Consider the following 18,643-nt stretch of genomic DNA (forward strand, 5'->3'; position numbering starts at 1 on the left):
CTGTTCCATTTTGCACAGCAGTCTTTCATGCAAAAGTATATGATGTCAAAATTATTTTTTTGCATCCAGTTTCTTTGTTACCATGTCAGTAGCTAACCCAAATAATTTACACAAGATCTCTCCTTAACAAATCAATGCTGTGATTTTTGTATAATTGTTTCTTGTCATGATACAGCAATACCTCTTTAACCACTAATTCTACTATTTTTGTAGAAACAGGAGATGCATACAGGTCTGTAATGCTTACTTTGTTTTTTAATCTCTTCCCCCCCCCATTATGTTAGCAACAGCATATTCTAAATTGGAAGCATTCAAGATTGATGAATTTGAGGTGTTGATCAAAATATCAAAGGCAGATATTGTTGGGATATCAGAGACATGCTGTCATACAGATATAAGGAATACAGAATTGGAATTTAGAGTGTACAATGTGTACAGGAAGGATAGGCAGCATAGGAAAGGTGGGTGGGGGTTGTGATATTACTTAAAAAACACAAAATCTAAGCAACTGCAACCAGTTGACATAGGTGGACAGTGCAGTGTTCAGCCAGTTTGGTGTGACAAAAACATTGGGAAAGCAAAATTGAGAGTCGTAGTGTGTTATAGTTCTAATGACTCTGATGAATATAATGAACAACTGTACAGAGAAATAGAGTGGGCCAGTACATCAGACTGTCTAAAAATGGGGATTTTAATTTTCCAGATATTGACTGGACTTGTGAGTTGGTCACTCAAAGACTAGGAAGGCTTTTGTGGATTTATTGGATGACTGTTTTCTACAGCAGCACGTTCGAGAGGCAACTAGAGAGAGTAATGCTCTTTATCTGTTTATAAGTAGTGATTCTCCATGCATAAAGAATCTGCAGATAAAGGAACCACTAGGTAACAGTGATCACAGATCACACTATGTGGGATTTACTCAGAGAGGTAACTACCATCAGGGGAAAAGGAAAGGGTTTCTGCTTTCATAAAGGTAACTACAGTGATCTGAGACAGTTTTTAAATTCTATACAGTGGGACCAACTGATGATGTTACCAACAGCAAATTCAAAATGGGAACATTCAAAGAATTAATCTTAGAAGCTACTAGGCTTTATATACCAACTAAGAAATATTGTTGAAGGTTTAGGACTAAATAGAGGTCAGATAAACTAATGAGACATATGGCAGAGAAGAAAAATGCATGGGATACATATAAATTAACAGGTGAGACAGAAGCCTATGGTAGATATAAGCTGGTCTGTAATCAAGTCACAAAGCAGGTTAGGCAATCAAAGTCAAATTATGAGAAATCTTTGGCAAAGGATGCAAAGAAAAACAGCAAAGAGTTCTTTACTTATGTAAACTCTAGAAGGAAGGGAATGAATCAGATTGGTCCATTTGATATTGATGGTTCAACTGTTGATGATTATGCTCAGGTAGCTAACAAACTGAATGAGTATTTTGCATCTACATTCACACATGAGGAGTTATTCAGGGAGGGGAATGTCAGAGGTGTATTAAACTCTGGCAGTGAGATAAATGATTTTGTAATAACTGAGAGCAAAGTGGAGTAGAAATTGTTGAAGATAAGCATAAGAAAGGCACCTGCGGTGGATGGGATCTATCCAGTTATAATAGAGAAGGCAGCAAAGGAAGTAAGCAAACCCTTAGCCATAATTTTCAGCACTTCCTTGGCCTCAGGTGAGGTACCCATTGATTGGAGATGTGAAAATATGACCCCAATTCACAAAGGAGGATCAATGGTGACTAGTAATTACAGACCTGTTAGTGTAACTTCTGTTCCAAGGAAATTAATGGAGACACTGGTTAAATAAGCACTACAAGATCATACAGAGAAGACTTCAGTTATAGTTTGGACACAGCATGGGTTTGTTATGGGGAAGTCTTGTCTGACCAATTTGATTGGTTACTATGATGTGGTCACAAAGGAACTGGATGCAAAGATTAATTTTGATATCATATACATGGATCTTAGGAAGGCTTTTGATACTGCTGCACATGGAAGACTGCTGTACAAATTGGAGCAGTATAACATTGGGGAAAATTGCTGCTATGGATAACGGGGTGGTTGAGTGGCAGAAGACAGAGTGGTAATTAATGGATACTGCTCATCGTGGACTAATGTTATTAGTGGAGTCCCTCAGGGTTCAGTGTTGGGTCCATTGTTGTTTTCTGTATTTATAAATGATATTGACGATGGTATATCAAGCTTAATGTCCAAGTTTGCAGACGATACAAAGGTTGGCAGGGTTGTTAAGGATGCTACTGACGCTATGCTGCTGCAACAGGATCTGGAAAGGTTGAACAGATGGGCTGAGAGGTGGCAAATGAAGCTTAACATTGACAAATGTAAAGTACTACATATGGGAAACAGCAATCCCAGAGCAACGTATCAACTCTGTGGTACTACACTGACAGTGGTAGAGAATGAAAAGGACCTGGGGGTAATTGTGCAGGCAGATATGAAGTTCTCTGAGCAGTGCAGATGGGCTGCAAGAGTAGCTCATGGTGTCTTATCAATGATATACAGGAATTTTTCCAGCAGGGATAAGGAGGTGATTATTCCCTTGTATAAGGCAATGGTCAAGCCACACCTTGAGTACTGTATACAGGTCTGGAGGCCTCGTTTCAAGAAGGATGTAGAGTGCTGGAACGAGTATAGTGAAGGGCAACAAGGTTAGTGAACGGAAAGAAGGGTTGCTCTTACGAAGAAAGGCTTAAGTTTTGCAAATTACAGGGTCTGGAGACTAGGCACCAGCGAGGTGATCTGATAGAGGTGTATAAAGCCTTGAATGGTTTGAGCATGCTCAATGCTGATGGGATTCTGCCTCTTGCTCAGAATAATCACCTGAGAGGGCATAAATTCAAATTGAGGAAAGACAGATGTAGGATAGATGTGAGGAAATTTGCCTTTAACCAGTGGGTAGTTGGTTGGTGGAACAGACTTCCATCCCTTGTTGTGGAAATTGATAGCCTAAATAAATTTAAGGCTCAACTGGACAGGTATTTTGAACGAACGGAGGGGTGAAGTGGAAGTTTTTTTGGCTGATGCTGCATAAGCTTGCTTTCTTGCATCATATGCCTCTACTAATGCTAACATACAGAGATGGGCAACAAGATTAGTGAATGGAACAAAGGGTTGCTCTTACAAAGAAAGGCTTGAATTTTGCAAATTACGGTGCCAGGAGATTATTATTATTAGTTGTTGTTGTTGTTGTTGTTGTTATTTGGTTTTTAGGAGCATTAGCAAGTAAGGCCATATTGCTCCAGAGATATGCGGTGGTCATTCCCTGACCTTTCCGCATCCTCCATATTTGGTGGTCAAGGGCTCGAACCCCGGTATAATCAAGAAGAGTGTGATACAGCTCATTTGCCAAACTTATCTAGATCCAGTTGGAGCAGCACACTATCTTTACTGTCGTTAACATCCCTGCCAACCTTTGTATCATCCACAAACTTGGACACTAAACCTGATATACCAACATCATTGATAAATATACAAAACAACAATGGGCCCAACACCGAACCCTGGAGAACTCCACTAATAACATTAGTCCACAAAGATCAGTGTCCATTAATTACCACTCTGTCGTCTCTCACTCAACCCATCCCTTTATCCATTGTAGCAACTTACCCTTAATGCCATACCTCTTCAATTTGTACGGTAGTCTTCCATGTGCAACAGTATCAAAAGCTTTCTTAAAATCCAAGTATATGATATCAAAATTATTTCTGGCATTCAGTTCCTTTGTGACCACATCACAGTATCCAATCAAATTGGTCAGACAAGACCTCTAACAAACCCATGCTGTGTCTCAACTATTACTGCAGTCTTGTCTAGATGATCCTGCAATGCTTCTTTAACCAGTGATTCCATTATTTTCCCTGGAACACAAATTAAACTAACAGGTCTATAGTTACCTGTGTTACCTTTTGAACCCCATTTGTGAATTGGTAATATATTTGCACACCTCCAGTCCATGGGGACCTCCCATGAGTCCAAGGAAGCTCCCATAATTATGGCTAAGGGTTTGCTTGCTTACTTTGCTGCCTCCTTTAATATAACTGGATAGATCCATCCACCCCAGGTCCCTTTTTTATGTTCAACTTCAACAATTTCTCCTCCACTTTGCTCTCAGTTATTACAAACTCACTTAGCTCGTTTATCACTCAGTTGATAAACTTCTGCCACTCCCCTCATTGAATCACTCCTCATGTGAATGTAGATACAGAATACTCATTCCGTTTATCAGCTATCTGAGCGTGAACATCAAATAGTTAATCCAAAGTTAGTCCAATCTGATTCGTGCATTTCCTTCTAGAGTTTACATAAGTAAAGAACTCTTTGCTGTTTTTCTTTGCATCCTTTGCCAAGGATTTCTCGGAATCTGCCTTCATCTGTATAACCTCCTTGTGACTTGATTACAGACTAGTTTATATCTGCTGTAGGCTTCTGTATCACCTGATACTTTATATGCATCCCATACATTTTTCTTCTCTGCCATGAGCCTCATTAGTTCATCTGACATCCATTTAAGCCTAAATGGATGTCAGATGAACAGTATGTCACACCTTTAACAGTATTTCTTAGTTGGAATGAAAAGCCTAGTAGCCTTCAAAATTAAGTCCCTGAAAGCTTCACATTTAGAATTCAACGTTGGTAATATCATCAGTTGATCCCATCGTACTGAATTTATAAAATTTCTGAGACCCTTGAAGTCACCTTTCGAAAGCAAAAGCCCTTCCCTTTAGCTGGTAGTTACAACCTTAAGTAATTCCCAAATCAGTACATTGTGATCACTTTCACCCAGTGGTTCCTTTATCTGCAAATTCTTAATACATGAATAATCACTGCTGATAATAAGATCAAGAATATTACTCCCTCTGGTTGCCTCTTGAACATGTTGCTGTACAGTCATCCAATAAATCCACAAAAGTCTTGCTAGTGTGCGAGTGACCAGTCCACAAGTTCCAGTCAATATCTGGAAAGTAAAAATCCCCCCATTATAAGACATACTGATTTACTGGCCCACTATTTCTCTGCCCAATTGCTCATTATACTCATCACATTCATTATGCCTATACCACACACTTACTACCATTTTTCCTTTCTCAGTGCTCACACCAAACAGACTCAACATTGCATCGTCCACCAACATCAATAGGATGCACTTCCTTAGATTTTATGTGTTTCTTAACTAACAGCATAACCTCTCCTCCCTTCCTGTCCTGTGTATCCTTTCTGTACACATTATACTCCCCACATTCCAATTCTGCACTGATTATGTCTGTGTGACTCCACATCTGAATATCCCAACAATATCTGCCTTTGATGTCTTGACTTCCACTTCAAATTTATTGACTTCCTAATCAAATTTATTAACTATACTCCTAGCATTGATGTACATGCACCTGTTTCTACTCTTAGTTACCCAAACACTGCCCATTTATTTATTAGTTCCACTATGACTCCCAGCAGTGCTGGAAATCTCCATTGCCTTGCTTTCCAGGCTGCTGCTCATTCTAATAGAAGCAATACAAGAATCATTTTTGCTTTGCCCGCGGCCACTTTTACTTTTTAGTCTGTGTATCCCCCCCAAAGCTAGCAGTTTTCCTACCCACCTAACACTGCCTCAATAGCATCAGCAAATATTCTTGCACCCTTTCTATTTAAGTGTACCCCACCCCTGTAGAAGCAGTCTCTCCTGTCAACAAGCACAGACCAGGCTGAAAAAAATTCTACACCTTGAGCCTTGCACAATCTTTTCAGGGCTGAATTTATCAACAAGGCTCTCATCATATACTCCCTGCTATCGTGTCTGGGCAGAATTGGAGACACTTTCACATTCAAACCTAACTCGCAACTTTTTTTTTTTTTTTCAATATTGACCTGTACTTGTTGAGTAAATCTGCAGATCTCTTACTCTTAATGTCATTAGTTCCAACGTATACAACAATATCACCTTTTGTGCCCTTAAAAGATGATATCTGCCCTACAATGTCATCAAATTTCCCCTGGCAGACATACCTTGGTCCTTTTCCACCTATCCTTCTTGCATACTATATTCCCCATCTCCGTGACATAGAGTCACCAACAATAACTAGTTCCTTTGGGACCAGCTCATTCTGCCTTGGAGATTGCCTCTGTGTTGCCTGATGCACAGGAGCGAGTTCTGCCGTTGAGCTGGGCAGCTGAGAGCTTGACCTGTCTCTCATATTAATTTCTTCAAGGGCATTTACCCTACACCTCAAGCTCTCAGTCGCCCATCAGAATGCTGGGAGATGCCCATTAGAATGCTTAGGCACCTGCGAGGTGATCTGATTGAAGTGTATAAGGCATTGAATGGTTTGAGCATGCTCAATGCTGATGGGATTCTTCCTCTTGCCCTGATTAATCACCTCAGGGGTCATAAATTCAAATTAAGGAAAGACAGTTGTAGAATATGCGTGTTTGTAAAATAATAAGAGAAGTTTACCTCAATATAGTACGTAGAACACTTCCATATGATACTCTCCAGAAATTAAAACGAAAAAATCGGAAAACTTACATTAGAGCAACAAATAGTTTAAAAAATAATTAAAATCAATTTAATGCAATTAAAAATAAGAAAATTAATTAAAAGAATTTAACGAAAAAAATTGCAAAACGATTTTCCTTCCCGAAGCTGACAACGCTTTTCGACCATATGTAGTGATCACAGGAATGAAAATTACCGAATAGAGGTGAGTATGAAACTTAAATAGGGATTATTTGTCTTCGCGCATGCGCGTTAAAGCCCACGAATCGGAGATGGGATATGGCCAATGAACATTAATGGAATTTTCATGTAATTTAATTTCTACGGTTTTTGTAATTAATTATACATTGGACACTAAGTATTTTGGCCTCATTAAATAAAAAAGTATGTTTTTCATTAATGGCGTGAAAGGCTAATTCTGATGCTGCTGAATGAGAAGCACAAACTGAGGCCGCATGTTGATTAACACGAATATTCAAAGGAAAACACATTGAACCCTGATAAGACGAGTTGCAATCACCGCAAGAAATGTTGTATACCAGGTTATTAATTTGTGTTGCGAACAAGGAAAGGACTGAGCGATTGTTCAGTATAGTGTGTAATTTCCATATTGGCCTGGTCACAATTTTAAATTCGGTATCTTTAAAGAATCTGTTAAGCTGTTTGTGCCACTGTTCAACGTATGGGACAGAAATAAAGTATTTTTTGATATTATTATTATTGGTTGGTGTAGTATTTTGTATCCTATCCTTAGCTTGTACGTTAATTCGGTTTATTGTAGCAAGGGGATAACTCCTGTTTAAGAATCTGCTGGTTAATATTTGTATTTCTGAGCCCAAAGCAGATTCTGTTGTTGAATATTTGTAGGCATTTAGATATTGATTAAAGATAATCCATCTTTTGTAGGTGAATGGGTGATAGCTGTTATAATGTAGAACATACCGGTGTTTGTAGGTTTTCAATAGATGTTAAATTGGATTTCATTCGAGTCCCGGGTAAGCGTGAACACGCTTCAAACAGGGGTTATCCCCTTGCTACAATAAACTGAATTAGGGTACAAGCTAAGAATAGGATACAAAATACTACACCAACCAACAATAATAATATCAAAAAATACTTTATTTCTGTCCCATATGTTGAACAGTGGCACAAACAGCTTAACAGATTCTTTAAAGATACCGATTTTAAAATCGTGGCTAGGCCAATACGGAAATTACACTATACTGAACAGTCACTCAGTCCTTTCCTCGTTCGCAACACAAATTAATGACCCGGTATACAACATTTCTTGCGGTGATTGCGACTCGTCTTATCAGGGTTCAACACATTTTCCTTTGAATATTTGTGTTAATCAACATGCGGCCTCAGTTCGTGCTTCTCATTCAGCAGCGTCAGAATTAGCCTTTCACACCATTAACGAAAAACATACTTTTTTATTTAACGAGGCCAAAATACTTAGTGTCCAACGTAATTATATGTGACTATTAATTGCAGAAACTGCAGAAATTAAATTACACAAATTCTGTTAATGTTCATTGGCCATATCTCATCTCCGATTCGTGGGCTTTTATGTGCATGTGCAAAGACAAATAATCCCTATTTAAGTTTCATACTCACCTCTATTCGGTAATTTTCATTCCTGTGATCATGACATATGGTCGAAAAGCATTGTCAGCTTCAAGAAGGAAAATTGTTTTGCAATTTTTTTCGCAAAATTCTTTTAATTAATTTTAATTGCATTAAATTGATTTTTAATTATTTTTTAAACTATTTGTTACTCTAATGTAAGTTTTCCGATTTTTTCGTTTTAATTTCTGGAGGGTATCATACGGAAGTGTTCTATGTACTATATACTGAGGGAAACTTCTCTTATTATTTTACAAATATTGATATCAACATAGAACGTATTGAGCATTACAGCTCTGGTTCATACTATCTAAGAATATATGTGTGGAAATTGCCTTTAGCCAATGGAGTGGTTGATTGCTGGAACAAACTTCCATCTGCTGGTGTAGAAGTTGACAGCTTAAATATATTCAAAGCAGAATTAGACAAATATTTAGAGCGAATGGATGGGTGAAATGGAAAGGGATTTTTTTTTTTTTTTTTGGTGATGCTATATAAACTTGTTTTTTTGTATCATATGCCTCTACTAATACTAATGCTAAGTAATCTTGAAAACTACTGGGCTTTTGTTCAAACTAAGAAATACTGTTCTAGGTTTAGGCCCAAATGGATGTCAGATGAACGTATGAGACTTGTGGCAGAGAAGAAAAATGCATGGGATGCATATAAATTATCAGGCAACACAGAAGCCTATGGTAGATATAAGCTAGTCTGTAATTAAATCACAAAGGAGGTTAGGCAAGCGAAGGCAGATTATGAGAAATCTTTGGCAAAAGATGGAAAGAAAAACAGCAAAGACTTCTTTACTTATATAAACTCTAAAAGGGAGGGGTGAATCAGATTGGTCCACATGATATCAACGATTTGACTGTAGATGGTCATTCTAAGATAGGTGGCAAATTAAATGAGTATTTTGTCAGAATTAAATGAGTAAAATATGAGTAAAATGTCAGAAGTTTATCAAACTATAACAGGGTGCTTAATGATTTTGTAATTATTGAGAGCAAAGCGGAGGAGAAATTGTTAAATAACAAAGGCACTTGGGGCGGATGGGATCTATCCAGTTATATTAAAGGAGGTGACAAAGGAAGTTAGCAAATTCTTAGCCATAATTATGAGAGCATCCTTGGATTCAGGGGAAGTCCTCAGAGACTGGAGAAGTGGAAATGTATCTCCAATTCACAAAGGGGATCAAAGGGTGACAAGAGTAATTACAGACCTGTTTACTATTAATATGACTTCTGTTCCAGGGAAAATAATGGAGTCATTGGTTAAAGAAGCATTGTAGGATCATCTAGACAAGACTGCAGTAATAATTCAGACACAGCATGGGTTTTTTTAGGGAAAGTCTTGTCTAATAAATTTGATTGGATACTATGATGTGGTCACATAGGAACTGGATTCAAAAAATAATTTTGATATCATATACTAGGATTTCAGGAAAGCTTTTGATACTGTTGCACATGGAAGACTATTGTACAAATTGGAGCAGTATAGCATTAAGGGCAAGTTGCTACAATGGATAAAAGGATGGTTGAGTGGGAGAAGACAGAGTGGTAATCAGTGGACACTGCTCTTCGTGGACTTATGTTATTAGTGGTGGGCCCATTATTGTTTTGTATATACCATGATATACCTTCATCAATGATATTGATGAAGGTATATCAAGCTTAATGTCAAAATTTGCAAATGATACAAAGGTTGGTAGGCTTGTTAATAACAGTAATGACAGTATGCTGCTGGAACAGGATCTGGAAAAGTTGGGTAGATAGGCTGAGAAGTGGCAACTGAAGTTCAACATTGAGAAATGCAAAGTACTGCATATGGGTAGCAGTAACAACAGAGAAATGTACCAACTGGGTGGTATTGCAATCAGTGTAGTGTAGAATGAAACAGACCTGGGGGTAATTGTGCAGTGAGATATGAAGTTTTCTGAGCAGTGCAGATAGGCTGCCAGAGTAGATCATGGGGGTCTTGTCAATGATATACAAGAATTTTTCTAGCAGGGATAAGGAGGTGATTATCCCCTTGTAGAAAGCAATGGTCAGGCCAGACCTTGAGTACTGTGCACAGGTCTGGTAGCCTGATATTAGGAAGGATGTAGTGTTGCTAGAAAGAGTACAAAGAAGGGCAACAAGACTGGTGAAGGGAACAAAGGAGCAGCTGGAGACTAGACACCTGTGAGGTGATCTGATTGAGGTGTATAAGGCCTTGAATGGATTGAGCAGAGTGAATGCTGATGGGATTCTTCCTATTGCTCAGATTACAAACCTGAGAGGGATAAACTGAAATTGAGAAAAGACAGTTGTCGAATAGATGTGCGGAAATTTGCCTTTAGCCAGTGGTAGTTGATTGTTGGAACAAACTTCCATATGTTGTTGTGGAAGTTGATAGCTTAAATTGAAGGAAGAAGTGGACAAACTTTTGGAGTGAATGGAAGGGTGAAATAGGAAGTTTTTTTTTTTTTTTTTGCCTAATGCTGTATAAGCTTGCTTTCTTGCATCATATGCCTCTACTAATGCTAATATGGAGACGGCTACTTTTGCAAGTTTTGCTGTGGTACCATAACTGAATGCTAATTTTGTCCAAAAATTTTAGTGGAGTTTATAAATTCTCTACAAAAAAAAAAAGTGCTGAAAAAATATAAATAAATAAAAGAAGGCAGTGTGCTCTTCCCCCTCCACCTTAGTACATAGCATAAAACCAAAACTACAGTTAGCTACCAGAGCTGCAAGATAGAGAACTCAGAACAGAACAGAAGATGGGAGGGGAGTAAAATAATACTTTTGCCACCACAACTGACAGATTATCGGGCAACAACCCCAGGAGCTCACATCTATGTGAGTATGGGCTTGGCACACCCAGGATCCTGAGCTGGATTCATCATTCTTTTCTTTCTTGACGATTCCTTTCTACTTTTGCCTCTCTCTCTCTCTCTCTCTCTCTCTCTCTCTCTCTCAGGGTAACGTGGGAATTTTTTTTTTGCTGGTGCAGCATAAGCTTCAGGTTACCTTGCACCATATGGCTAATAATAATAATAATAATAATTTCTCCCCAATTCCCCATATAAATGTTATACACTTATAAATGAATTAATCTATGAATGTCATACACAATGTGGGGAGTGCAAATTAATGTTTACCTGTACAGGGGGCATAATGAGGTATTCATTTTGTACCATGATAGTTATGGCCTGATCTGTATATTCAGAATATACTGATTTAGTAAACCAATCACTTATTATTAATATTTTTTTTGTATAGTTGTACCCCCACCTTGTTTCCTGGATCCCATATATGCACTTGATTTGTGTAATAATCTAGTTCTGTGCATCACCCAGATTGTATGGGACAAACAAGAACAAAAAGCCCGATGACAGCATTCAACATGGAATCCAGAAACACTGCCATATTTTTAAGATCTGTTGTGTGGCAATTTAACTTATTCTGAAGCTTCGTACACAAGAAAATTAACTTGATAAAAATTCATGTGATTTAATAAGTGTTATTGATGTTTCACATGAATTCATTTTGAAAACCATGTAATATCCTTCTCTCAACATATATATTATTTTACATGCAATATATATTTGTATTAAAATTTTTTAATACAAATAAATATTAAAATAACTATCTTATACAATAAGTAAATCAAAAAAATTTCATTACTGATATACCTAAACAAAATTAAAAAATTACTATTTTATATATTAATAATCTGTTGCATCACAAGGATACAATCTTCTGTTTATCTTTGGCTACTGCCAAATTTTCTGCTAAACGACGTTGCAGCTGCAAATGCTATAAATAAAATAACACAAGTATTTTTCAAAAAACTTATTTCTTACACTATTTTTCCTGATTTGTTTTTAGCTTAATATAATTTGTCCATATAAAGATATTACAGGATGGAGTATGAAAAAAAATGACAATTACATGGTTAACATCTAAGTATATACTGGGTATTAAGCTCAGTATATGCTTAAATTTAATTTTTAACCATGTAATTGTCATTTGTCAGTTCCTTTGTCATAAGGAACTGACAAAGTTGTGTTAATTTCATAAGATTGCTTTTTCCTTTACAAATTTGAATAAATTACACAAAAAAGAAATCCATTTTTTGATGGAAATTAAGTATAAAGTTTGCAAGCACACATAGTAATAGCAGTAATAGCAATAGAGGCATGTGATGCAAGAAAGCAAGCTTATGTAGCATCAGCCAAAAATAAAAAAAAAAAAAAAAAACAATTTTACACATCCATTCCCTCTAAACGTTTGTCCACTTCCTCCTTGAATTTATTTAAGCTATCAACTTCCACAACAACAGATGTAAGTTTGTTCCAGCAATTAACCACCTGCTGGCTAAAGGCAAATTTTCGCACATTGTTCCAGCAATTAACCACCTGCTGGCTAAAGGCAAATTTTCACACATCTATTCTATAACTTTCTATCCTTAATTTCAATTTATGCCCTCTCAGGTTCATAATCCGAGCAAGCAGAAGAATCCCATCAAAATTCAGCGTGCTCAACCCATTCAAGGCCTTATACACCTCAATTAGATCACCTTGCAGGTGCCTAGTCTCCAGTTGCTTCAATTTGCAGAACTTAAGCCTTTCTTTGTAAGAGGACCCCTTCATTCTTCTCACCAATCTTGTTGCCCTTCTCTGTACATGCTCAAGCAACTCTACATCCTTCCTAAAATGAGGCCTCCAGACTTGTATGCAGTACTCAAGGCATGGCCTGACCATTGCCTTATACAAAGGGATAATCACCTCCTTTTCCCTATAAGCAAAATTTCTGTATATCATTGACAATATACAGAACCTGCTCTGACAGCCTGTTTTCCTTGCTCAGAAAACTTCATATCTGACTGCACAATTACTTCCAGGTTTTTTTTTTTTCATTTTCTACCACCCTAAGTGTAGTACTACACAGTTAGTATGTTTCTCTGGGGTTACTTCTACTCATATGCAGTACTATGCATTTGTCAATGTTAAACTTTAGTTGCCATTTCTCAGTCCATCTGCCCAACTTTTCTAGATTCTGTTGCAGTAGCACACTGCCATTACTGTCATTAACAACCCTGCCAACCTTTGTATCATCTGCAAACTTCGACATTAAGCCTGATATACCTTCATCAATATCATTGATAAATATACAAAACTACAGTGGGCCCAACACTGAACTCTGGGGGAGGGGAACTCCACTAATAACATTAGTCCACGAAGAGCTGTGTTCATTGATTACCACTCTCTGTCATCTCCCATTCAACCACGTTTTATACACTGTGCTGCCACTTTTTTAGGTACACTTACCTAGTAGCATGTTCAGCCTCCTTTAGCCTTCAAAACAGCCTGAATTCATCTAGGCATGGATTGAACAAGATGTTGAAAACATTGTGCAGGAATGGAGTACCATGCAGACATGAGTGTGTCACGCAGTTCCTTGAGATTCGACGGAGGTGTAGGCCTGCAGCGAACAGCTCTTTCCAGCTCATCCCAAAGACTTTCAATAGGATTGAAATCCGCGGACTGAGTGGGCCACTGCAGCAAAGAAAAGTCATTGTCATGTTCCATCTGACTGAGGATAAACTGTCAACATGAACGGATGCATTGGTCAGCAACGATGTTTAGGTACGATGTGGCATTCAGACGTGAATCTATGGGTATCAATGGACCCGGCATGTGCCAAGAAAACATTCCCCACACCATAACACTGCCTCCATCACCTTGCACAGTAGTTGTCAGACATGACAGGTCCATGGATTAATGTTGTTTTCGCCAAATTCCGAGCCTTCCATCAACATGATACACCAGGAACTTTGACTCATCAGATCAAGCAACTGTTTACCAATCCTCGATAGTCCAGTGCTGGTGTTGCTGTGCCCAAAGGAGGCGTGCTCTCTTTTTCTTCATTGATAACAAAGGTATGCGATGTGGCCATTGGCTGTTGTAGCCCATTCGCAACAAGGTGCAACTAGTGGTCCGTTGCGATATTTTGATTTGTGCACCAAGGTTGTATTCTGACGTTATGTGTGACATTGTGGCCCGTCTGTTTGCTTGCACAATTCTAGCCATCCTCCTCTGACCTCTGTCATCAACAAGCGATTTTCTTCCACAGGAGTGCCACTGAGAGGATGTTTTCTGTTTGTTGCACCATTCTCAATACACCCTTGAAACTGTGGTGCGTGAAAAGTTCAGGAGAACTGCAGTTTCAGAGATGCTTTGTCCAGCACGTCTTGCACCTACTACCATGCTACATTCAAAGTCCGTTAGATCACTCCTTTTCCCCATTCTTGCTACAGTTTGTATGCTTAATTGATACTAGAAAGGTTGTTCTGCTGCATTTATATTCACAACTGTGGTCGTGTGACTTGCAACGTTGTGAGACAAACCATTGGTGTGCACAGAAGGGGCGTACCTAATAAAGTGCAGCACAATGTACATTGTAGCAACTTGCCTTAATACCATACTGCTCCAATTTGCACAGTCGTCTTCCATGTGCAACAGTATAAAAATCTTTCCTGAAATCCAAGTATATGATATCAAAATTATTTTTTGCATGCAGTTCCTTTTTAACCACATCATAGTATCCAATTAAATTTGTCATACAAGACTTTCCCTTAAAAAACCCATGCTGTGTCTGAATTATTACTGCAGTCTTGTCTAGATGATCCTGCAATGCATGCATCTTTAACCAGTAACTCCATTATTTTCTAGGAACAGAAGTTAAACTAATTGGTCCATAATTACTTGTGTCACCCTTAATTAACAATTCGCTGACTCGAAGTAAACTTCCTACAATCCAGTCTAAGTCTCTTTCCACGTAATTGAAGTTATGGTCCCTAGTTCTGGAATCATTTATAACAGTAAAAATTTCACATTAATTTATATTACTATCTATTTATTTATATTACTGTATATTTATTTTATTGGGTTTGTTGAAATGGAAGGTGGAAGTGTCCTATAATCAGCAAAACTAGACAGGATTTTGTTAATATACAGGAAGAAAACAGTGAGTGAAAAAAACAATCCTGGGAGAACTCTGAAATTAGTTCAGAAGTTAAAAAAAGAAGAGTCAGCTACATCACACATAATGAGAGGTGAAAGAGAAAAATAGCTACATAGTTACAGAAAAACAGAAGGTAGACCAAAAGATGCAAGCTTGTTTAGAAGACTCTTATGCCAAACATAATGAAAAGCTTTAGAAATAGTATCCCAGCTATTCTACCCAACTATTCTGCTATTCTACCCAATTGGAAACTCCAGTTGGGTAGAATAGCTGGGCAGTCTGAATATGTGATCACCCATACATGGGAAAAGAGAATTGAGGGGGGGGGGTGTCACAATTTACAGTTTCACCTCTGAGCTAGCCCACTAATATTAACTTGAACTGTTTAATATACAAACAACATCATCCTCTGAGGTACTCTTACTAATAAGTATGTATTTCTTTGCATTACTCACAGCCTTTGTTGTTGTCTTTCATCGGGCTTTTATAATGTGTTATAGTTATATATATATACCAAAATCTTAGTCAATAGCAGCAGAACATGACACACACAGAGAGAGAGAGAGAGAGAGAGAGAGAATGCAAGCCAGGATCAATTCAGAACTGAAAACAATGATAAAAAGTTCATGCACACATGTCCAATTCTGAAGGTTTATGTCTCCCAGTGGATGGATTTTCATGGAATTTTATATTTGGCTCTTATTATTATTACCCATATGGTGCAAGGAAGCCTGAGGCTTATACTGCACCAGCCAAAAAAAAATTAATTTACCCTAGGACCCAGAGAGAGAGAGAGAGAGAGAGAGATGTAGAAGGAAATCACCAAGAAAGAGAAGAATGATGATATCCAGCTCAGGACCCTGGGTGTGCCAAGCCCATACTCACCAGATGTGAGCCCCTGGAGGGATTTTAGAAAATATATTGAGCCATCCCAAATTTGATTAAAACTGGGCCAATATAAATCCAGGAATTATTAATTATTTTTCATACAGGTTACATAGGCTATCCACATATTGTATATTGTAGCTGAAGCACTGGATACTATGTTTGTTGTTATGCACTGATTGGAGGAGTGAATGTGCAATGTGGCAGATGTGCAGAAATGAAATGTTCTCAGTTCACACATAAAAGATGTTGCTTTCTGCCATTAGTTTTGTAATAGCAAAAAATATATAAATCACAAATTATTACTATTTGCTTATTATATTAATCCTGTTTATCATGCAATGATTGGAGGAATGAATGTGCAATGTGGCAGATATTGCTTTTTGCTATTAGTTTCATAAATATATAAATCACAAATTATTAATATTTGCTTATTGTATTAATCATAGCAGAAATGTTAAATGCATGTTATATTTCAATTGTTAAAACACAGGAAATAATAAATAAATTGCATTATGAAATGCAAATATACTGTGATTATTTAATTTATTAAATCACAGAGCCTGAAATACATGTTCTACTTTGAATGCACTTGATTATAAATTATTGCAAAACGTAGTGTAGTAGTGGTAGTGGCATGTGATGCAAGAAAGCAACTGTATGAGCTTATGCAGCAAAAAAAAAAAATTACAAAACAATTCCCTCTAAATGTTTGTCCGGTCCCTCCTTAAATTTATTTAAACTATCAACTTCCACAACAGCAGATGGAAGTTTGTTCTAGCAATTAACCATCTGCTGGTTAAAGGTAAATTTTCGCACATCTATTCTACATCTGTTTTTCCTCAATTTGAATTTATGCCCCCTTAGGTTTGTAATCTGAACAAGTGGAAGAATCCCATCAGAATTCAGCTTGCTCAACCCATTCAAGGCCTTATACACCTCAATCAGATTACCTTGCAGGTGCCTAGTCTCCAGCCACTGCAATTTGCAGTACTTAAGCCTCTCTTGGTAAGAGAATCCCTTCATTCCTCTCTCACCATTAATCTCAGGAAAATCACTCTATGGCTTAGCATAGAGTGACTAGATGTTGACAGCCATGAGGTAGAATGAATTTTAAAGCCGAAAATCCAGAATAATTTTAACATATCATAAAATAATTGCATTAATATATTTGAAGAATAATTAAACAGTATTGCTGTAAAATAAATCAGAAACCAAAGGCTTTACTCAATCATATTTTATTATATTATGGTTTTATTGGTTTTTACATCCATACCACTTCATCCACCTAAACAATGACAGGATGCAGTAGCATGCTATTTAATTAATGTAGTACATTAAACTATATTCCTGGAAAATAAATTATCCAAGAAAATATAGTTCTTAGTATCACTGATAGTAGATTATAAATTACAAAATCTTTTAATTGAATTATAGATTTTTTTCTAAAATATCTGAGAACTCAGTAGCAGTGTTGGAGAGCTGAAGTGTGACCAATTATCATAATTTTAAATAACGATTCAATTTTTGAAAATATTCTTTCAACATTCCTATTATGTGCCAAAATGACAAAAAGTGAATTTTTCAATTTGTGATGGCTACTCTTCAAATACAAACTTTGAGAAAAGCAATGACCACTGATATTGCTAATGTCAGTGGTTATTAAATTTTTAAACAAAGAAGACTGACTAAATAAAAAGTTTTGCCAATTTAAAATTCCACACCAGTGTTTTTATATAGCAAAATCCAGTAAATCCTTTTTTTTTAGGTGGTGAGTTATTGAAGTTTTACTAGCTTATTTAGAATGAAAGCATCCATTCCATAAATTTGTATTTATTGAAGAGGTTCAGCTGTTTTTTCCTAAGCATTTTTCCATTTTATATTCCATTTTATATATCAAATAGTTCATTAAATAATATCATTTCTTCACCTTGAATTTGTGATCACTTAAAATAATGCAAGCTCAAGGAAACAAATGTTTCTTCAATGTGTAATTACAATCATCTGATGCACTTAACTCATGACCTTTATCATGCAATTTTTGGAACATTCAGTTTTTAGTAATTACTTATTGAATATGGCAAGCATGCTATGCATAATTTTGACATGGGATTATGTTTCCCTTAATGATAATTCAAGCTTTTACAATGTGCCAATAACTTGTTATACTTTACATCTCCTAAAGAACAAAATTCTCAAAATTAAAGATGAACTAATAATGAAAATAACAAATAACATTGCATTCCTGACTAAGATCAACGGAGATTGCAAAGCAGATTGTCCCCACCATACTATTCAGATTGTTTGTCCACTGTCTATATGGACAGACAATTTGTGTGGAATTCTGCTTTATAGCCCAAAAGAGAGTGCTCTGCAGGATGACACAGTCAAAAGCTGCACCACTAAGACTGCTTTTAAATAGAAAGGAAGGAAGAGATATATCTGTCATTCTTATTTTTTTAGAATCACCTTGAGATGAATTTATGCATATAAGTTGTTTTCCAAGACTAGAAATGTGAACATCTTTTATAAAGTTATATTTGGTAGATCTAATCTGAGATGAGACTGGAAATGATCATGATCCCAATAAAAACTCCAGCT

The 18,643-nt window shown here is 36.9% G+C and overlaps 1 protein-coding gene across 1 annotated transcript in view; it reads right to left on the reverse strand.

Moving 5' to 3' along the window:
• LOC150078665 (VPS9 domain-containing protein 1-like) overlaps positions 1 to 18,643 on the reverse strand; it is a 209,649-nt gene that overhangs the window by 112,577 nt on the left and 78,429 nt on the right. The window contains exon 7 of the mRNA XM_090382807.1: positions 11,885 to 11,947. Within this exon, the coding sequence (XP_090238933.1) occupies positions 11,885 to 11,947 (63 nt within the window). The remainder of the gene's footprint in view (positions 1 to 11,884; positions 11,948 to 18,643) is intronic.

This window comes from Mastigoproctus giganteus, chromosome 10 (assembly GCF_048544385.1).
Source record: "Mastigoproctus giganteus isolate SK-2022 chromosome 10, ASM4854438v1, whole genome shotgun sequence".
In the NCBI taxonomy this organism is placed as follows: domain Eukaryota; kingdom Metazoa; phylum Arthropoda; class Arachnida; order Uropygi; family Thelyphonidae; genus Mastigoproctus; species Mastigoproctus giganteus.